Raw genomic sequence first — 23,082 nt, forward strand, 5'->3', positions numbered from 1 at the left:
TGAATTAATTTAAATTATATTAAATTAAATTAAATCATTATTTGTACAGCCCTTTGAGGCATGCTTTGTGACCGGGCTATCGTGAAGTTTGACTTGATAAATCTGTAAAGCACTGTGGGTTTTTAAATGGGTGTAAAATGTACTATATAATTACAGAAAATACAATAAAATAAAATGAATAAAACAATTTGCTCTGCCTTGACTTGCCCTTTAATGTGAAAGTTGTACCCGGAAGCTCCGTTACTTCCGTTGAGCTTGACAAAATAAAAACACGTAGTAAATGCGGAAGTTTGGCTGAAGTTCGTCCAGCAGCTGAAAAACAAAGCGAGTCGTTGAAGTTGGACTTCACAGCTGCAAACTTTGTTTTTTTGCGAACAGGAAGACACCTGAACGGTGAGTTTGTTCTCGAAATATTCACGTTTTATTAGTTTTTGATGGTAAATCAACTTCCTGCAGATTTTAGGCCACTCTTAAAAGTTGCCCGAGCCTGCACGCGCCAGACCGCGTTTAAATCCTGGCACTTTACTCTGTAATCGTCGCGTCTTTAGTGAGGCGACACTTTATCCTGGAAACACGGATTAAAATCGCTTCATTTGCGGTAAAAGATCCGGCCGTGAGTCCGGCGGCGGTCGCACGCACCGGGCACGGCTCGCGTGAGGTCGTCCTCATCTGTGAGCGCTGATTCGCGTGTTATTCACCGCGATGCTTTTCCAGCGAAACGCACCGCGGCTGACGGCGGAAAGCGGCTCGTGCGACATATCAAAGATAAGATATCTCTCAAATTAACTGCGACTGGTTGGTGAAACACAAGCCGAGTTCACCGTGACACACCCCCGCTCATGTCAAAGCCGTCGCTCTCATGCTGCGAGTTTCCTGAAGCTTTTTGTGAGATCTTTATTATTAAATGACGCGTTTTTTAAATGCAGTTTTGTTAAAGCTATTAGCGACAAAATGAATTTCAGGGTCCATCTGGCGGAGGATGATCTTGCGGCTCTCGGTCAGTTTTATTAGTAGCATAAATGACTCTTATCAGTGTTTGCATTGCAGCCTACAGCTGCTCTTTGTACCTGCTGAACGTAACTTTCACTTTCATTCTCTGATTATATGAGACAGAAATGTAACAAGGACTTAAAACAAAGTGTGTATGCACACATACATGAAACTTCAAACAAATACTCCCAAAATGAAGTTCCCTCTGTGACATGTTTGGCTCCTCTTCAGCTTCATGTTATCAGCTCTGTGAGGCCTTTCAGCAGATCACAAAGTGCACGTCAACAAATAACAAGAAAATCAACATATCAAAGAGTAAAGTTACGTTTGTGGTGAAGTAAGGAGTGGCATGAAAAACAACCACTCCAGTAAAGTACAAGTACCTCAATCTTTTGCTCCAGTGCAGTTCTTGAGTATGGTGAGTCCTCTTTCCCTCAGGACAAACACATGATGATATTTTGCTTTTTCTCAGCAGATTACTGGAGCGAAACTGAACTTGTGTTTCAGCTTCTTCACTTTTAAAAGACTTAAAGCACGTTGTTGTTGGGACACTTTCTCCTCAGTGTGATGGTGTCGGTGTGTAAACTGTAGTTTCTCTCCTCAGCTCAATCATGGCTGACAACACCGTTTACACCCCGACCACGGCTCCGAACCCCAAATCCTCCTGGTTTGCAGTCCCATCAGAGAATATGGATAAAATCCGCTTTATTGTCAAAATCATCGAAGTGGTGAGTTCAGGAGGAGTTCGTGTGTTGCTGTGTGTGGCTGTGTGTGTCGCTGTGTGTTGCTGTGTGTTGCTGTGTGTGTCGCTGTGTGTGTCGCTGTGTGTCGCTATGTGTTGCTGTGTGTTGCTGTGTGTTGCTGTGTGTGTCGCTGTGTGTTGCTGTGTGTTGCTGTGTGTGTCGCTGTGTGTGTCGCTGTGTGTTGCTGTGAGTTGCTGTGTGTTGCTGTAGTTGCTGTGTGTTGCTGTGAGTTGCTGTGAGTTGCTGTGTGTTGCTGTGAGTTGCTGTGTGTTGCTGTGAGTCGCTGTGTGTGTTGCTGTGTGTCGTTGTGTGTGTTGTGTGTTGCTGTGAGTCGCTGTGTGTTGCTGTGAGTTGCTGTGTGTTGCTGTGTGTTGCTGTGAGTTTCTGTGAGTTGCTGTGTGTTGCTGTGAGTTGCTGTGAGTTGCTGTGTGTTGCTGTGAGTTGCTGTGTGTTGCTGTGAGTTGCTGTGTGTTGTTGCTGTGAGTTGCTGTGAGTTGCTGTGAGTTGCTGTGTGTTGCTGTGAGTTGCTGTGTGTTGCTGTGAGTTGCTGTGTGTTGCTGTGTGTTGCTGTGAGTTGCTGTGTGTTGCTGTGAGTTGCTGTGTCAGCTGATCTGAGTCTGCAGACGAGAACAGAGTCACTCGGAGATTTCTAAGTAAAAGTTCAATTCAAGCAGCAGAGAGAAAAGTTGTCTCTCTGTCTCGTGCACGGCTGTTTGCTGCTGCTGCTGTGTGAGTCTGTGGTGGTTTCCATGACAATAAGCGAAAACACAGAAGGGAAATGATGCAGGAGCTGATTTTACGTTGTGAATGATATATCTATTCATTAGGAGAGAGAAAGTCTGTGTGTAGATGAACTGTGGTAAACTGCCCTCCATCTAACTATTGCCGTATTTTACGTCATCTGGCGGAGTTTCGCTGGCTCTTGGTCTGTTCCTCGAACTTCAGGCTGCACTCCTGTTTTTTTATTTTGCCCACCACCACTGACACAAAGAGTATAGAAGCGGATGAAGAGACAAAGACCTTTCTCTCTCTCTTGCTCTCAAACTGACCAAAATCTGATCAAACAGTAAATCGAGGCATTGTTGCTGATGGTACATTAATCACATTATCTTTCTGCACTGCCTATTTTTCTCCTAAAATGTTTACAGAAACATGTCTTAATGCCCCGTTTCGCTGTAATGGCGAGAGTCTGGAATAGAAGTGGGCGCCATACTGCTTCCTGCACTGTGAAAACAGAGGCCGAAAAAACGGAGATCAAACAGTAAAAAGAAAAATGTGATAACAAAAATAAATAAATACTTATTTCAGTCCGTTTTGTTGTCCGGTACCATCACACCTGGGCACATTTGATAAAACCAGAGCGTAAGCCGGATCAGGATTCTGCGTTTCCATCCGCCTGTCTCCTGCATGCATATATATGATACACAGTCTTTACACAACCCGTAACATAAACACACATCTTCACCTGGTTTATACCTAAAACACACACTGTGAGCTCACACCACAAACACACACCAGACTGGTGTCAGACCAGTCAGACCGGCAACCCAGTCACCAGGACAAATGTGGGCTGTGTTCCATTCTGCAAACCACGGATACGTTATTACATTGTTATTGAGAGTGAGTGAAAAGAACATCTGTTTACATATGATGAGGATCCAGATGTGAAGAAGAATGGGCTTTTGATGATAATAATAATAATAATAATGATAATAAACTTCATTTATTGTGCACTTTTCATAGAAGGGATCCAGCTCAAAGTGCAAGTGACAACAATATTAGACATAAAAAGACAGTCGATAATAATTTAAATGTTGTAAAGACGTCCAGGTCTCTGGATACGATGTCAGGAGGCGGATCAGGTGGAGGAAGGTGAAACAAATCGCCAAAGATGACAGCTGACAGCAGCAGAAAGGAGAACAGATTTCAAGTTTGAAAGTTGCAACATGATTGCAGCAGATTGTGTCAGAATTCGATTGATTAACTGGACGAGCGAAGGCTCACGATCAGCTGATCGGAGGAAGCGGGGGAGTGGATAGAGAGAGAATTGTGAATGAATGAAGAAAGTCTTCCTGACTGAACGCAGACTGAGCTTCATTCAGTTGAAAATGTTCAGACTCTGAGTTTCAGCAATGCTGTGGTAACTGTGCTTATGTTTATGTACAAAAATCATGTCGTTATGGTTAGAAAAGTCTCTTATTTTGGCTTGAAATTCCTGGTTTTAGTGGCACAATCCCCGCAAGACAAGAGGCAATGTCAGTGTCAACTTTATTGTCAATTCTGACATGTGCAGGACATAGATTAAAATGCTGTTTCCCCCAGACCCCCGGTGTAAACATGCAAGCACACAAACAAAAGAATAGATCATAAAACGTAAGTAAGTAAATAAAAGTTAAAGAATTACAGTCAAGGAAGGCGCAGATGAAAACATACAAGCAGCAACTGCATGTATAAATGTAAAGTGAGCTATTTTTTTTATTATGCAGAGAATAATTGTTGTGCAAATAGGAAGAACAGTGCAAATATAATAAACAGGAAAAGTAAGAAAGTAAGTGAAGTTCTCCCTCGCTGCAGGAAACTGGTTGTACGGATTGTGGTTTGTTAACAGGAAACCGTAAATGTGTGTGAGTGTCACTGCGTTAGTCACTCCCGAATGTTCCTGATGAAACTTCCGTAAATTGCATAATTCCTCCAAAAAATGTCCAAAAGATAAGATTATGCTGCGTTCACATGATGTCGGGAGTTCGGAGTTTCCCAGTTAAAAAGTCGTTTTTTTGACTTTGTTGTGTTTGTGTGCTTTGAGGTCGTAAAGTGTGAACATCATGAAAGCGGCAAAAGAGGTTGATAGCTTTTTCCAGTTTAGTATATATTTTTTATATATTGCTTTATTATTAATATTTTTGATATATACACACACACACACACACACACACACACACACACACATATATATTGGAATATAGGTCACTCTGCATGGACAGCAGTTAAAATTATTGTCATATTACACTGTGCATGTGATCCAAAATTGATATTAAAGTAAAGTTAAAGTTTCTTCCCACTTGACCAAATATTGACTATTGCCCACCATGTTTATGCATTTATGACGTCAATTTGGCGATAGTGTTTTAAAATAACGTCGTTATCAGTGTTTGTGTACTCACCTGCAGAGTTAAAAGTTTGCTTGCTTGCTGCAGTTAATAGATTCATAAACTAAAATGTGCAACTTTGTTGAAAATGTTTTCATGCTTTCTGCCATTTCTGCTGCCCTGAAACGCCGCAACTCGGAAACTCGGGTATCATCGCAATTTCCCACTCGTAATTACAAATTTGGAGGGCCGTTCATGTGCTTGTAACTTGTAAATATGATATTTCCCAGGAGCACTTGAACATTAAACGAGGATATACAGGAACACAAAGAGACAAAAACTGCACCAGAAAATGAAAATGAGCAGTAAAACAGAAAATCGTGCATTTGTTTGGGACTGCTTTCTATGGCAGATTAATGATTATACAAACAAGCTGACAGATAAAAAAAGAAAATTGCATGATGACTTGGTTTTCATATTTGAAACGCAGTAAGAATCAGTACAAACTTATTTAAGTCATTGAATTTTAATTAACCAGCTTCCTTTAATTTCAGCCTATACTCTAGTTCATAGCTTCACTCCACAGTGAAACTCACAGAGAGAGGTGTGTATGAGGCTGGAGATACACACGCTGTACTGCAGCTGTGTGTGTGTGTGTGTGTGTGTGTGTGTGTGTGTGTGTGTGTGTGACCCCTGCGTGACTGGACCTTCCTCATCCAGCAGCTCCTCAGGAAGCTGCAGGTTGGGAAGTGAAAGTGCTGCAGACTCGACCGTTTGGCTGCAGAGAGCTGTCGTTAGCAGATCTCAGCTGCTGACCCCCTGCTGTCGCAACAGTCACCAGAGAGCGGGGGGCGGCTGCATCCGGCCTGCATGCTGCTCGCATTAAAAAGAGGATGTGCAGGGAGGGAGGACAGTCCGTGTGTAACCTCCCCTGCAGGAGGCCACAAATTTCTTAGAATCAAACTTTATCTGCGGTCAGACTTCCGAGGCTCTCAGAGAGCGGAGCAGATGCTGCTGACGTTCAATCCAACGCACTTTATTTGTTAAGCACTTTAAAACAACCATCAACCAACAAAGTGCTGTACAAGGTAAAAGACAATAATAATTATAATAAAAGTCTTAAATGAGGCATGAAATTGCATACAATAAAATGAATAAAATGATAAAATAAATTTAACAAAGACAAGGAAAATCCATACAATAAAAACAGTCAAATCACCAATAAGATAAGACCATTAACTGTTTAAAAACTGGAGCGACATCACATTTCTTGTGCTGCTTTCAGACGCCTTTCTAAAGCATTTAAACCAGCAAATTGGTGCGATTTCTTCCAAAAACATGGGGAAAAGGGAAATAGCAACTTGGTAAGAAATGTCCCACAGATTGCAAGAAATTAGTTAATTTAGAAAATTATTTTAAAAAACAGTGAAAAATGTGCAGGAATTAAAGAAAAAAGCAAGGGAAATATTTATAAAATAGTTTACAGAATTATAATATTTTACTTTGACTTCCTCTTTCTTTTCTCTAATCAGAATCAGAATAGTGACTCCCGAGGGGAAATTGTGGTTTGTTACAGTCACTCTGATGCCAGCATAGAGAGTTATAGCAAGTAGAAATAAGCACCAACACCAGTATATAAGAATAAAAATATCTAAGAATATAAAATCAAAATAGAAATAGAAAATAGAAAGTACAAACAAGTGGCTCAGCATGTAAACTTGTAGATCTATAAAGAAAACGGTGAATATGCTCAGCATGTAAGTGAGAACATAAATGTAAAGTACAATCAGCTCTAATCTGTGAACATTTAAATTTGAAAGATAATGTGCTGCGTGTGTAAGTGTGTAAATAAAAAAACATAAATACACGTGCAAAGCTACAATAATAACAATATATACATAAGAAAAAACAGCAATAAGAATATACAACATATTTCATGTGTTAATGTGTAATAACTAAGATTCAGCTCATTTTCTTGTACTTTTGACTAATTTCTTGCTAATTTTTGGGTCATTTCTCGTTTTGTTGCTCATTGCCGTCTTCCCATTTTTTTGTAAGACACTTGGCCAAATTGCTCAGGTTCTCAAAGGGTTAAGCTAACATCCCTGGCACTTCCTGGCGTGTTTTCCAGAATAAGGGCTGCTCTCTGTTGTCAGGAAGTGTTGAGTTGGTGTGACGTGAACTCGCTGCAGCAAACAGCAAACAGGCGATTCCCACTGTGATGGTGCTGTCTTACACTCAGGCTGTTTCTGTGGTGATCACTTTTAGGTGAATGCAAATACTGCAGCTGCTGAAATTCGGGTTTTAGTTTCAGTTGACGGTTTTGAGGTGAGGTCGAGGTCACATCTGTTGAAGTCAGAACACGTCTGTCAGTATCGATGTTGTGATGTGAACAAATGAGATAACTGTGTGTGACTGTTATCAGTCTAATAAACACAGGCGATTTCTTTGATAAAAAGAACGAAGAACGCTTATTATTTTTGCATTATTAATAGTGTACTCAGCTTTAATTAAAATCTAATAAGTGCCATTGAGACTTGATGCATTTGTCATAACCACAGCAGTTACAGTGGATCAGTCTGTTCTCAGGCTCCTCCAATAATGACACGAAGAATAGACACATCAACTTTATTGTCATTTCAGATATACATACAGATAACAGTGTGCATGGAACGAAATTTTGTTGCATCTGGCTCTGAAAGTAATTAAAAATTGTGTCTAAAAGCAGAAACACTGAATAAGAAACACTGTATATAAAAATAGAATAAATAGATAAATAAAATTGCAAATCTGCATAAATATATATTGCACAATGGTGATTCCACCATTATGAGTAGTGAATTAAAAAATAAAATACAGGTAGCTCAGCAGGAACATTAAAGTGCATAAAAATAAAAATAAGAGTCCACAACATTAGAAATCGTGCAGACGTAAAATTCAGGAATACAATGAAATATATCAGATGGAAAAGATATAATGCTGCATGTAAACTTCAGTGTGTACAATATAAAAAGGTCGCAGACGGAATATAAAAAGTGGGCCAGTATTTACGTACGGAGGATTTGAGTCGCTCCTGAAGCTGGAAGCCGATAATAAAACGTTCTGAAGCTGCGAGCTCGCAGTTCTGAGTGAAGCCGACTCAGCTGCTGTATCAACACGTTGATCTGTTGTCCTCGTCTCTGGACTGTCAGAAACATTTACAGAGATTTTAGTGAGGACAACAAATAGAAACCAGAGAAATTAACTGATAAACTGAAACACGGGGCGTTGTTGTCGGTGAACAGCCAGTGGCCAGAAGAAAATGTTGGCATCGTATGTTTCTGCAAACCACAGATGTATTAAATATGGGCATTTCATACAGACCATTATTGTTTGTTGTGGAGGGGATCGAGAATCGCGTGACACCTGTAGGACAGACACCTGCAGCACACACACCTGCAGCACAGACACCTGCAGCACACACACCTGCAGCACACACACCTGCAGCACAGACACCTGCAGCACAGACACCTGCAGCACAGACACCTGCAGCACACACACCTGCAGCACACACACCTGCAGCACACACACCTGCAGCACAGACACCTGCAGCACACACACCTGCAGCACACACACCTGCAGCACACACACCTGCAGCACACACACCTGCAGCACAGACACCTGCAGCACACACACCTGCAGCACACACACCTGCAGCACACACACCTGCAGCACACACACCTGCAGCACACACACCTGCAGCACAGACACCTGCCGGGCTGCAGACCTGTTCAAGACCAACAAATAAAGAAAACCGGTTGTGATTTAACGAGACAATTGTGCCCCCAAACTGCGTCTTTTACACCAAAACATGATCTTTCTTCTAACCATAACCAAGTGTTTTCTGTGCCTAAACCAAACCACGTTATCTACAACGTTGTTGTAATGTAAACTTTCAACGTATCCACAACATAATAACACACAGTTGAACTGTATTTTGCAGAAACATGCAACTTTTATTCTGGCGGTCGGGTAGTGGTGCAGTAGATAAACCAAAATTAAATTCGTAGCATTTGCTGTGTATCATAGGTCAATGCTTTATTTCATTACAGATAATTACTTTTTTTGTCAGCTTTTCATTTGAAGAAAAAACTCTCAATAATTACTAATCAGATGATCAGCTGGTAATGTTTTTGCTCCCTGAGAGATGGATCCTGATGCATCTCCCGCTCATGTTTCCTCCAGTTTAGAGTCTCAGACCAGAAGTCTGTGAAAATGTAATCTAACGTCTTCTCTCAGGCATCTGGTTAATCACACAACAGAACATATTGTTCTCCTGATCTGTTGGCATATTCATACTTTTTCAGAAGCGGCAGGAACCACAAAAACACTTCTTTACTTTTTAGTTCCTCAACAGTGAAAATGTGGTTGAAGATGTCATTTCTCAAAACCTGTTTTGTCCTGAAAACAGGCTTCACATCTGCTGTGAGCTTCTGCTTAACCCTTTGAAACCTGAGCAAAGTGGCTTTATTTCTGTCAAAACCATGAGAAGAAGCAAATGAGCAGCAAAAAGAAGAAATGACCCAAAATTTAGCAAGAAATTAGTAGAAACAACAAGACGATTACCTGAGAATTAGGGGAATACACACACAAAAAAACCCAAAACTAAAACAAGAAAAAGAAAATCAAAAAAAGCAAACAAGGCTTGGACAGAGTGCTTAAAAGCATAACTCTCTCACATCATTTTAAATATGCAATTATGATTTCTAAATCTAATATTTTCTTGCCATTTTTGGATCATTAATTATGTCCTGCATTGTCTTTTTTTAAGTTTTTGAAAGTAAATAAGTTTCAAAGATTAAATTACTTACGAAAGGCGTCTGAAAGCTGCACAAGAAAAGTGATGTCACTCCAGGTTTCAAAGGGTTAAATCGTAAAAAATAATGCAGTTTCTCACAGTTTAGCAGCCAAACACCACAATCAAGTTCCCCACAACTCAACCGCGTTTTATTGCAGTTCTTTACAGAACTTAATAAAGTTTGTAAATGAGACTTTTTTGGCGAAAAAAGAAAAAATCTCAGTGTTGATACTCAGAGAGTAATCGAGCTCTGTCCATCGCTTTTTAACCCTTCGAAGGGATGATCGGCATGATCGTAAGCTTTCTTGTGCTGGGTTCAGAGGCCTCTCACAAGCAGGTTAACCCTTTGTTAACCTCATTTGAAAGAATTGATTTAAAAAACACGGCGGAAACAGGCAATGACCACCTTGGACGGATATGTCCAACAAATTGAGACAAGAAAATGACCCAAAAATTGGTGGGAGGGTTATAAGAGAATGATCTTTTTTATTTTTATTTTTTCATCTTGATTTATCAAATAGGGGGAAATAATCTCAAAAACCTATATTTAAAATTTTCATCATTTTTTAGGGATTTTTTTTTTTAACTTTTCTTTTTTGGCTCATTTTCAGCAAATTTTCCTGCAATGTTTTACTGATTTCTTGCTCATTTGGGGGGCGTGTCTTGTTATAGTCCTCATTGCCTTCTCGTCATGTTTTTGAAAGAAATAAAACTTACTTGCTCAGGTTTCAAAGGGTTAATTTAGCCACTTCTATGGAAGAGGAATATTAGATAACCCACTTCACGGCAGCACTGATGCGTCAGCCTGCTCTGTATGCGCTAGACAGATTTGCCGTCTTTTAATAAGCAAAGCATTTTTAACGCAAACATGTCGAGACCCTCAGGCAGTCAGGTGTTAATGAGCTGCAGCAGAACGACGCCGAAATCTATTGTGAGGCATTTTACACATTTAACACGTGTCTGCTTCATGTGTAAACACTCAGTGTTTGTCAGGACGCTTCAGGAGAGACACAGCCCTGACATCAGTGTGCAAATTAATGAAGGTAACCGTATATATTCTTCTCAGATGGGAATCAAACCCCTGAGTGCCGATGCCTTGCTCTGCAGCAGCAGCTCCAGTGTGTTTAGCAGCAGTGATTTCTGTCTGTATTTGAGACTCGGCTGACGTCAGACGGTCTTATTTTAGCTCTGCGGTTCAGGGTTTGTCTCAGTTTGTTTGAAGGGAACACAAAGACTTTTTATAACCTGACGTTCAGCTGAAACACAGAGTATTCCTGCAGTAAAACTCAGTGCTGTGATGGGTCCAGAGTCTGGAGTCTGGTTTACCACATGGCCTAAATATACAGCAGAGAGGGAGAAAATGGCATTTATGTTCCCCCGTCCTTTAAAGTTCCACTCGTCTCTATGTTTTTACACTGATAATGCATCAATTTGCTGTGTAACTGCAGAGATTTTTAGCCTCTTTTAGCTCCTAGTTTTGGTTTCACGGCACGTTTACTGTCTGGAGTGTGTCTGTTGTGGAAGAACTTGTGTAGTTTTCAGCAAACAGCAGATATTTAGTGTCTCAAAAAGATGCTAATGTTTGGTCCACAAGTCTGTCTGAAAACGGCAACAATTTCAAGCCAAAAACACGGCGCCTTTAAGATATATCTGTTGTTTCTGTGTAACTCCGACTGCTGAGTCTTCACACTTATACTCCTGCTGAACCTTAAATGGAGGACTGAGGATTTCGTCCTCCGTTAAATTACAGTGTGAGGTCTCTGCACAGTCGCTTTGGACAGGAGGAACTCTTTCACTGGGCAGGTTTCCATTAACCCTCAAAAATTAAAGTTGCGAGTGAAATACACCTAAAGGAAACATGTCAGTTTAAAAAAAACTCCCATTTATTGCAAAAGTTTTACGCTCGCAGGAGGTGGTATTTCAGATGATTTGAAAAAACGATATTTCACAAAACAGCAATGGAAACACTTTTTTTGCTTTTATAGATCACATGATGCAGGTTTTGAAACCACAATTCCTCTGTGAAATAGTGAACTATCACCTCCCAGAGATCTCTGAGATTATTAATAATTAATTCACAGCTCTCACATTTAAACCGACTGCTCAAATTACGGCACAATTCAGGATAAAATAAGATCCTGAACAGGGAAATAATGGCTTAAATGTAAGCTGAATTAATATGATAATAAAATGATTTTTTCCATTATGATATTACATGTCCGATAGCCCGCTCCAGCGCGCGGACATGTCCATGTCCGCGGGCCCGCTCCGACTGGAGCAGTACCTTTCATTGCGCGTGACCAATGCGCACGGAGGTGGCTATTAATAGCTTCCATACCACTGATTCATCACATGTACCTGTCAGCCAGGCATCACAAACTGGCGGACCACGGTCCGGACCAAAACTTCGTCCTATCCGGACCCGTGGCCAAGTTGTAATAAAATGTAAGAATGAGAACAATATTTTTTAATTAGTAATTTAAATTTACCTTGTTTTTTTAAGAATGAGCTTTTAATTACAATGCATGTTTATTACACTCCAACACACCAAATGAAACTGGCAGTGAACTATGAGGGCAAAAAACATCACCCCTGTGCTTCTGAGAGCGTTGCATGTAACGCGCATTTCTGTAAAAGCGCGTTGCTGTTAAAATGTGTTGCTCTAAAAGCGTGTTGCATTTAAAGCGTGTTGCTGTAAAAGTGCGCTGCCGTTTAAGCGCGTTGCCCTTAAAGCGCGTTGCCGTTTAAGCGCGTTGCCGTTTAAGCGCGTTGCCGTTAAAGCGCGTTGCCGTTAAAGCGCGTTGCTGTGTGTTGTCCCCACAGTCTCCACAACCGTCTCTGCTTTCCCTTAACAGAGATGCTGTGATTTGTTAAATAATCATTTAAAAGAGAAAAATACAAAATGACAGATTTTGTTTACCTCAGTCTCATTTGTGGAAAACGTAAAGGTCAAAGTGGGATTTTGTTCCACAAACTGATTTTATGTTCCCTCACAATATTTCTGCATTACTTTAGAATAAATTTCTCCTGTGCCCCCCAGCAGAGCTGGACGCTGATGTTAACATACAGCACGCGTGTATAATGTCGTACCGTTACAGCAGCTGCTGGAGACCACACGGTGAGCGTCTGCAGTCTCTGCTCAGTATCAGAGGCATGCCTTCACTGGTTCGTACCATTAAATCTTCCTGCGGGGGGTGAGCTCTCTCTGCAGCCGGACAGGGCTGACGTCCTCTTCCTGTTGACTCAGTGTGGTTCAGACGCGCCCAGGACGTCCACGCTGTGTGTGTTGGTGTGTGTGTTGGTGTGTGTGCTGGTGTTTTGGGAAGCAGCCGCCGCCCACACAGACCAGCGGTCTGAGCGGTTTTACAACAGTCGCTTCACTTTTAATGAAACACATGAAGTGAGCAGCTCGCTGAGAGGGTTTATACTGCGTTCACGCTCAGACTGGAAATGCAGCTTGTCACATAAATCAGTTATGAACTCTATGATGTTCGGAGCTAAACAAACGGTCACAGATGAGTCATTTTCATGATGTGACGACTTTTTGGGCATTTTGCCTTTTCTGTTGGACAGGTTATAGTGTAGATGAGGCAAGAGACGACATGCAACAGAGTTTCCAACATGGAGCTGAGGCGCAGACGTTTGTGGTTTTCGTCTGGACCAGCAGACGCACCAGTGTCACATTTAAGAGACTGTGACCGAGGCTCAGCAATATATCAACGTAATATCCATATAATGACATCAGACAAGATATCATCATTGATTTTGACTCTCACAGTGTCATTAAGTGGTGTTTTTACTGTTTTAAAGGCTGCATTTAAGTGTTGACTGTTCTGGCTATTCTATTATATTTGACGACACACACGTGGTCACTGTATCCACATTACTGATCAGGTCTCCTGTGCATTCATTTATCAATTTATCACACCCTCCACTACTTACTCTCAGGTTTTCAAATCATATTTTACACTTTTTTCCTTATTAAACAGAGAAATACTGTACACTTTTTGATTTCAGCTCTTTCCGTCACTGTAGCCTGGCGAGGCTTAATTTCCATTTAACTCCTAAAACATACTTAATTCAAACAGAAACAAAATTAAAATGTACCCAAACCATCATGGTTACTCCTGCTAGTAATCTAGTTAATAAGTCCACTGTTCCAACAATCGTCAGCTTCGGTTTGGGCGAATTAAATCCTTAATTCACCAAGTTAGATGTGAAAAAACATGCTGTTATTTGCACGCCGGCCGGTACCATGTAGTGGAAAAGGGCCATTAATGTCCTAAATTCAGTTTTATAAGTACAAGTATGAGAAAAAAGTAGTCTAAATTTGATTTGTGAGGCCACAAACATCTTACATTTCAATTTCTTTTTGTCAAAATGTTTCAAGCTCTTCTGTCTTTAAGTCCACATTTCTGATGTTACAAATCTTTCATCTTTTTGCTTTATCCTTACACTTATCTGATGGCAAAATTAACCTAACTCACTCTAAAAACCACAATCCTACATAAAACCGACCTCTGCACAGGACCAGATACACGCAGCTTATCTTTGCACTTACCTGCAGTGCTTAACAAAGAAAAAGATGATTAGTCAGATTTATTTTAAACGTCTGCGTGGAGTCAGAGAGGAGTGCTTTGTTGATGTGTCACATGATCCGCCTGACTTTTAAACATGCTGACACACGAAGAGGATCATCAGCGCCTCAGGGGCCTGATGTGTTTGACTCACGGACCTTACATTTTATTGTGCTCATCATTAGAAACGCAGCTGTTTTCATACTGATATCAGAGTTTCCAAAATGTGATGAAAACACATTTGATAACTGTCATTTTTTAAAACATAAATCGTTTTGATAAGGATCCCTTTATTGTGTAAAATCAAACAATTGTCACCTTTGACCCGGAGACATTTTCCAGTGAGAAAAAAAAAAAATCAACTTGTCGGCGCCCTCTGGTGGACAAACACATCTCAGACGTTTCCCTGCCGACGTTTAACCCTCAGAGACTGTTTGGTGCACTTTACACTCCTTGCATTCTTCATTTTTTGATATTTATTATTATTTTACATTTGATACACTTAACAGGAGATTTGGTGTCCTCCCTCAGGATAATTTGAGTGTCAAACACTGAATTTCTTACATTTTGGTGAATTTTTATGCATCCATTTGTGCTCTCTGCATTTCCATTTTTCTGAAGTTATGGAGGGGGTGAATGCAAATGTTTTTGCACCCTCTGATACGCGTTGAGGAACGTGAAGTCCATTCATACATGGAAACATGTTGAGTTGAAACGTCCTAGTTATACTAGGACAGTAAGATCTTCATCAACACATTTATAATTAATTGTCTTTTCTTTTCTTGTCTGTAACTTGTGTTGTTCTGACTCTGCCAGGACACATTTTATACGTTTTATTATTATTATTATTATTATTATTATAAAAACACTAACCTGCTGTTTCCTGTCTCTCTCTCTACGTCAGCTGCTGTCCTTCGTGGCCTTCATCACAGAGGAGGTGGTGAACAGCTGCATCACCTGCTCCTCTCTCTACTTCTTCGAGTTTGTCAGCTGCACGGCCTTCCTCTTCACCCTGCTGCTCCTCATCCTCCTCTCCACCACGCTGCACAGCAGGACGGGCATCACCTGCTGGCCCAGCCTGGTAAGAGCTCTCTGAGGGTCGCCTCCTCCGCTCTGACGCCGTCACACATCCGCACAAACTCCGTCTGTTCGCCTCCGTCTCGAACTGAGCTTTCAGCTGGTCCTCTGTTAAAGGAGCAGTTCCACATTTTGGGGAAATGTGTTTATTCTCTCAGACGTTAGACCACTCTCATGTTTGCACAGTAAATGTGAAGCTGCAGACAGCTTCTGCTTAGCTTGGCTTAGTAACTGTAACTAATTACAATAACATATTAAGTATTGTAACTTATTACATCTAATTACTTTTTTAAATTAGCTTACTAACAAATGTTTTGTACAGAAGAGGATTAGAGCCAGACAGGCAAAATCATCTTAAGAGGAAGACATTTTTTTTCATTATGCACAAAAAAAGTTGAAATTACAAGATTAAAGTCGAAATGTCGAATAACACTGAAATCGATGTCGAGAAAAAAGTCCAAATGTGTGTCACACATGCGCTGATTGTAAGTCTCAGAAGGCTGACTTTATTCTTAAAATTTTATTTCAACTTTATTCTCCAAATTTCTACTTTCTTCTCAACATTTTGACTTTTTTCTTAACATTGTTTATTAAGATGGTTTATTAAGATGGAAAATGACGTCATTAGCACAATCAGTCTACAGTATCGGCCTGTCAGGCGCGTCGGCTCTGAAACGCTCCCGGTGGGAAAGAGAGCCGCGTGGAGGATGAAGCCAAACAGCGCCGCAGACGTAACATCAGCACACTGCTGGTGGACTCGAGAGGTTACTTTCACGTCTCAGTGCAGCTTCAGGTCCTGTTGATCGATCCGCTTCACTTCCAGGTTTATGATCCATGTCTTGGATCCTGCAACAAAAAGACAAAGATTTTGGAGACCGCTAAGCCATCTATATATCAACAACGTTTCTTGTCTAATAATCTAAAAAAAAAAAAAAAAATTTTCATGAACACGAACAGCTGACCTGCACCCGTGTGCTTCCTCCATCATGACGGCGTAGTGCGGCGCTGACTCCAGCTGAATCATCACCTGGTTCAGCATCACTGCAGCCAGAATCCCTCTCAGGCTCAGAGTCTCCGAATATCCAAAAAATGTTCTCTCTTCAAAATAAACCAGTCCGGTGAGCAGACCGGCAGCTGCGGCGAGCAGGTCGATTTATGGAAGTTTGTCTCTCATGTGAGGAGAGGACGTCCACACACCGGAGTGTCCACCGTGACAGCTCCACGTCACCCTCATCTGTGCCCCCGAGTGGATCGCCTCCTTCTCCGCGATGGCTTCTCCACACGTCTGACACCTCCTGAACAGCTCCATCAGGCTGCAGTTGTGAACGACGGTGCAGTCCTTGTCGGCGTCATCGTCGGACTCGTCAGATGTCACTGAGTTGAACCCCGGTTCAGACTGGAGGCTGTCCTCCAGAGGGTCCAGAGGGTCCAGAGGGTCCAGAGGGTCCACGGACACCACGATGCAGAAGCTCTCGTCTGACGCTGCTGCTGCTGGAGGAGACTGAGAGGAGCTCCCTGCAGCTCCACCGCACGCCTGCCAGCAGCCAAAAACACGGCTCAGTTATATCATCTCTTCAACGTGAAGAGGACGACAGAGTCATGACAGACGGATACCGGATTACTGCGACCACTGCTGACGTCAGCGTTAAGAGTTTAACCTACAAAACACGGATCCACGTCACTTTTTTGTTCTCCGTTCAGACGCCTTTCACATGTATCTAAACCTTTGAACCCCGAGCACATCGGTTTGATTTCTTTCAAAGACACGAGGGAAAAGGCAACGTGGCAAGAAAAGTCCCACAGATTGCAAGATTTAGATTAAAAAAAAAACACTAGAGAAAATGTTCAGAAAACCATACTAATAATTATCATATTTCATATTTGAAATTATTTTACAAGATTAGTACAATTTTTAAGAACTTTTTTTCCAAGTATTTCCTTGTTTATTTTGTTTGTTTAAAAAAATGCATATTTATATATATATACAGTATGTGTGTAAATATATCTATATATATATATATATATACATATATAAAAAGCCAATACACTCAGGTTACAAAGGCTTAAAAATCTGATAGTGACATTTTGTCTGTTTATAGTCATTTTTAAAGCAGTGTGTTTGTTTGTGACCACCATACTGACTAACTGTGGCACTTACTTATAATTAACTGTTGCTTATCAGGACGCATAGACGGATAAATCTCCAAGATCATGTCAGCTGATGAATTAGTTTAGTTTTATAATAAATGTTGGGTTTTTTTTAAGATAAAGAAGTTTATATTTCTAATACAAAATAAAAGTATAGAGAATCTTTATAACGCCCCCCTAAAAACAGAAACATATTATTGGAAACTTAACTAAAACTAAACATATGTACATATATAATTTTTTTTTCAAATTTCAGCTAATTTTTGGGGTAATTTTGTTGTGGATTTTTTTTGACATTTTATTTTAAGGTAATTTTCTTTAAAACTTTTTTTTTTTTTTTTTTTTTTTTTTTAACTAATTTCATGCTTATTTTTAGCCCATGTCTTGTCGAGTTGTTAATTGTTTTCTCATGTTTTTTTTTTGTTAGAAATCAAACTGGTCAGGTTTAAAAGAGTTAAATAGAGGGCTGCACTACATGATTACAGTAAAGGTGTCGTTACCGACATAAACAGAAGATTAGCAGACACTTGGGCTCATTCACAAACAGTCAGTTTCATTTGTATTTAGGATTTACCGGAGTTCTGGGTCTTTTCGGGGCCGGCGCAGAGGCGTCAGTGCCGCCCGGCTCACCGCTCTCTCTTCCGGGGAACACTGACGGCACCGCGCCGCTCTTCAGCACCGGCTTGGGGGCGATGTTGAGGATCTTGGCCCGGAAGTCCTCCTCGTAGTCCTCAGGCTGGAAGTGGAGGCTGCACACGCGCACGCCGCTGTATTTGGAGACCGGCGTGTTTTCGTCAAATCTGGGGTTCTGTATCGCTCTGAGCCAGACTCTGCAGCGCTGCGGGTCTCTGGTCGGCAAACCGTGAAAAATCACCCCCATCGACTTCGCCTCGTCGTAGCCTTTACAGCCGGGAACACAGCACCGCCACGGCATCGTGACAGCACGCTACATAAAACCGCCCGAGTGCAGAAAAATGACTGAATTTGCGAGTAAAGCTGCGAAATGTTTGTTTGTTTCACATGTAAACAGTCTGCAGAGCGTTAGCCGAGCAGTTAGCAACTGCCGCTATTCTTCTTCTACCAACAGATTTCCGGCAGATTTTACGCTGCGAGGCGTCATGCTGACTCCCACAGGCTGAAATCTGCCCCTCACTGTCAGATTGACTTCATTGTTGCATCATATCATATTAACCCTTTAACACTCACACCAGAAATACCCTTGAAAAAATATACACATTAAAGACTGTAGCATATGTCAACAAAATGCAAAAAAACCCCCAACATTTTTCCAGGTTAATGCAGTAAAAACAGCTAAAGTCAACATAATATAATAGAAATTATATCAATAAACATATGAACATATGACCATACAAATAACATAAATAAAAGAAATATAGTTTATATTTTTGTACTATAAAATAAATGGTAAAACAACAAGTTGTCAGTGTTATATAATGAAAATCTGGAATTAAAAGTAACCTTATAAAATAAACAAATAAATAAAATAAATTAAGTAACAACATTTCATGAGAATGTTTGGTAAAAAAACAACAACAAATATTTAACTTAACAAAATATAACTGACCATAATCACATCATAATCAAAATACTAAAATGCATGTTTGTATGAAAACATTTGTAGAACGTGATCATATGAACATATGATCACAAACAATGTCAACTGTGTGGTAACAGTGGATGTTAAAGGGTTAAAAATACTAATGGAACAACATTCATGACCACTACAGTGATGTCCCACACAATACAATGCTATTCTGGATACAATATAAAGTGCACAGTATACCGTGCCTCACATAAGTGTGTTAAAGTACATTGTAATAACACCAAAAGCAATACTTGAATAAATCATTTATATTTTATAGACACAGGTCAGTAGAGTTGGAGGAAATACTTAAAGAAGTACCACAGTGTTGAAATACTTAATCACAAGTAAAAGTCCCACATTCAAAATCTTACTCAAGTAAAAGTAAAAAGTAATAGCTTAAAATTACACTTGAAGTACCAAAAAGTAAAAGTACTCATTATGCAGAATGTCCCATTTCCAATTTCTATTATGTTATTTAATTATAATTCTGAATGCAATAATGTGTTTTTCACGTTCATGTGCATACAGTAAAGGTGAAGCTCATATTAATTATCAGTCATCATTTATTAGTTGATTGATTGATTATATGTTGTTCTTTATTCTTCTTCTGTGGTGCAGGACTTCGTGTACACCGGTTGCATCGGCCTGTTGTTCCTCATCGCCTCCATCGTGTTTGCGTCAGATAACGGCGGCACGACGATGGAGAGAACCGCTGTGGTGAGAAAACATCGACACGAACTCTGCTGATACGCTCCCACCGCTGGCCTTAGTCACCTCCTTCTCTCCTCCTTTATCTCCTCCGTTCCTTTCTCACCTCCTTTTTTCCTCCTTTATCTCCTTTCCTTCTTTACCTCCTCCTTTCCTTTCTCGCCTCCTTCTTTCCTCCTTTACCTTCTTCTTTCCTCCTTTATTTTTTTTTACCTCCCCTTCCCCTTTGTTACCTCTGCCTTTCCTCCATTTCCTCCCTTCATTTATCACCTCCTCATTTCCTCCTCTACCTCCTCATTTCCTTTCTTACCTCCTTGTGTCCACTTCCACCTCCTTTCTTCTTTACACCCTCCTTTCCTCTCTTACCTCCGCCTTTCCTCCTCTCCTCCTCCTTTTCTTACTGACCCTCTGGTCTCTTATTCTTTCTCCTCCTTCTCTCCCTCTTGATTATTAAACGTAATTTCCTCTCTGATGTTTTGTTTTTTTGTGACCTCTCTCCTCCTGAAGGCGTTTGGCTTCTTGGCGTCCGTGATGTTTTTCGTCGACCTCGTCTTGCTTGTGAAGAATAACGGGTTCCCCTTTAAGTCAGACGGGAAGGCGGCGCCCAGTAACGGCGGCCCGGTGACGACGGAGGCTCCCCCCGAGACGGAGAAACTCAACACGCCGGCAGAATAAGTCTTCAGGGTTTTTTATGTTCATACGTGTGCGTTTGTTATGTCGAGGTCAGATTATTTTACGCATTATTCCTTTATTGTGGTGACAGGAGGCAGAGCTTCCATTTCTTTAAGTCGTTTAAACTCGTCCACAGTTTTGGACGCTTTGTGCTGCGATTATCAATATTATCAATCATTGGATAATGAATCAATCGCAGTGCAGAGCGTCCAACGGTGTTTGTAAAATCAGCACGTGTGTTTTGTGTTTGATATTTTTAAAGAACAGGATGCAGACGATTCTCCCTGTTCATTCAAAAATGATACTTTTTAAGGAAGAGCAGAGACACTAAAACCACAGAACCACTAAATATAAGAAAGATATATAAATATAAGAGTTAGAAACTGCAGCAACACCTGCAGTACAGCTATGAAACAACTTTTAGTCTATCGAACAAATTCATTGCAAGACAAACACTTTTCAGCTTTTGGTTTTGCAATTAAGTTGTTTCATAAATTAAAAGTGTTGCTGGAGTTTTGGCTTCTTTAGACTTGTTTTCCTTCTTCGTGCACCTTTGAAGCAGCTGAAGTTTTGCCACTCTGCTTCTGCAGTTTGTTTTTTAACAACACAATGATTTTAATCAGTATATGGGTTTATTATCTGTCATTTATGCTGTATTTCTCTAATATCGTGCATTTTATTAGCAGCTTTTCTCCACATTGACAGCAAAAACAAATACTGTGCCACAAAATTCTCTGAAAATTGAAAGTTTTCGGTATCAGTCACTGACCTGTGGGTCAGGACACCCCATGGTGTCCAAGAACAATCTGAGGGGTCACAAATGTTTAGAAGGTATTTTTCCTCATCTTTTTTTTCATGTTAACATAAACATGCACACTTAAACCTCCTCAGATCACAAAAAAAAAATCTTTCAAATGAATCAGACGAGGAGAAATCGTTGTTTTGTAGTAAAAGTGCAAAAGTTGGCTGTAAACGAGTTTAAGTAAACAGGAGAGCTGCGTTTTTTCTGGATAAGAAGCACTATAATGTTTTTATTTTTCAACCACATGCACTGATTTGTTTTTCAATTTTTAAGGGTTTCAGGATTATAAAAAGTTTTTGTCTCCGATTAAATAAAATTTTAATATTTAGGCTGTAATCTCTGCTGGACGTCCAGTAGAGGAGCTTGTTTTAGTTTTACATGAACTGAATTACTGATGTGGTGTAAAATAATTAATCATCATGAGGACCTGTAAAAGCATGGATGGATTTGGCTTATTTTCTTTAATTAAATACTTGTGGAGACATCTCTATGTAATAGAATTTAATGTGGAAGTAGACTACTTATAAACGTTGAAATAATTAATTTAAAAATAAGGCCTTAATTGGTATTAATATGTCTTAAATCGATCTTTCAAAAATCTTAAAAGGACATGATGAATCATTTTTTTCTGATGTTGCTTTGTAAAATCTGAAAAATAATTGGAAATATATATTTTTTAAACAATTTCCCAAATGCTGAGAAAAAACAAAGCTCCCCTGTTGGCTGGCATTTGTTTACAGGTGAATTTCAACACCAACACGACGGCGCCATCGACCAATCACAGTACGGCTGGCACAGTTAGCATCTGATGTCTGCATACATACATATATATATGTATGCGTGTGTGTGTGTGTGTGTGTGTGTGTCCATGTCCATGGTCCAACAGGTCCAGCTTTTCTTATGTGACCTCTGACCTCCCAGAGTCGCTGCATCATTCACCTCTTGTTTCCAGCTTAATCGTGCGTCGTGTTTCTTTGTTCGCCCTTTTTCTGAAGCAGCATTACGGCAGAGACGTGCCTTTTTATTCCCTCTGTTCCGTATCACTCAAAGCTGAGATGTACGTTTTTAATATTGTTTTATACTCTTAAACTTTTAGTAGTTTTGACTTCATGGTGTATTTGATCATCACATTCACAGTTTTTATTTTAGTGTTTTTTGTCTTAATCACTTTTGGATGTTTTATGAAGGAAGTAATGCGATTTGTCAAATTTGAAAACTCTCTGAGCACGAATCATTTCATGAGGAAACTTTAATCAGCTGTTTATTGTTCTGTCTGGAGTTTAGCGACTTTAAATTTAGTTGATTTTTTCTCTCATTAGTATGAAGTTGACTTGAATTTTCACTGTTTATTATAATAATTTAAATTGTTTCACCCAAACACGTTGATTGTGGAGTTGATTACCAAAACACAAAGTATTGAATCGGTTAGGGGTTCATCACTTGAATGAAGGAATAAAGTTTGTAAAAAAAAATATTTAATGCAGAATTATATCGGGCCCCTGGGCACAGACACGGCCCCCCGACCCCCCCTACAGAGGTGCAAGACCCCCACACTGTCACATTCATTTAGAGAGGGCGTTTTGTGTCTCTTTGTGATCATTTTATGTCTCTTAGTAGTCCTTAAGTGTTTTTTTGTTAAGTGTCTTTCTGTGGACATTCTGTGTCTCTTTGTGGTTATTTTGTTTGTCTTTGTGGTCCTTGTATGTCTCTTTGCAGTTGTTTTGCATGTCTTTGTGGTTGGTTTGTGTCTCTCTGTGGTCATTTTGCATCTCTTTGTGGTCGTTTGATGTCTTTCGGTGGACATTCTGTGTCTCTGTGATCATTTTCTGTCTCTTT

At 40.2% G+C, this 23,082-nt stretch overlaps 1 protein-coding gene across 1 annotated transcript; it reads left to right on the top strand.

Annotated features, from left to right (window-relative positions):
- Positions 1 to 263: 263 nt before the first annotated feature.
- cmtm6 (CKLF-like MARVEL transmembrane domain containing 6) lies at positions 264 to 21,810 on the top strand. The gene is made up of 5 exons (XM_042490636.1): positions 264 to 393; positions 1,595 to 1,718; positions 15,138 to 15,314; positions 19,683 to 19,781; positions 20,280 to 21,810. Exons 2-5 carry the CDS (start codon positions 1,602 to 1,604, stop codon positions 20,445 to 20,447), a joined length of 561 nt encoding a protein of 186 aa, XP_042346570.1. The 5' UTR covers positions 264 to 393; positions 1,595 to 1,601; the 3' UTR covers positions 20,448 to 21,810.
- Positions 21,811 to 23,082: the final 1,272 nt, after the last annotated feature.

This window comes from Plectropomus leopardus, chromosome 7 (assembly GCF_008729295.1).
Source record: "Plectropomus leopardus isolate mb chromosome 7, YSFRI_Pleo_2.0, whole genome shotgun sequence".
NCBI lineage: Eukaryota > Metazoa > Chordata > Actinopteri > Perciformes > Serranidae > Plectropomus > Plectropomus leopardus.

Excerpts from the sequence above, each read along its gene's own strand:
- cmtm6 (XM_042490636.1), top strand. The coding sequence starts at position 1,602 with ATGGCTGACAACACCGTTTACACCCCGACCACGGCTCCGAACCCCAAA. Across the intron at positions 1,719-15,137 it reads TTGTCAAAATCATCGAAGTG|CTGCTGTCCTTCGTGGCCTT; the intron begins GTGAGTTCAGGA and ends TCTCTACGTCAG. Across the intron at positions 19,782-20,279 it reads CGATGGAGAGAACCGCTGTG|GCGTTTGGCTTCTTGGCGTC; the intron begins GTGAGAAAACAT and ends CTCCTCCTGAAG.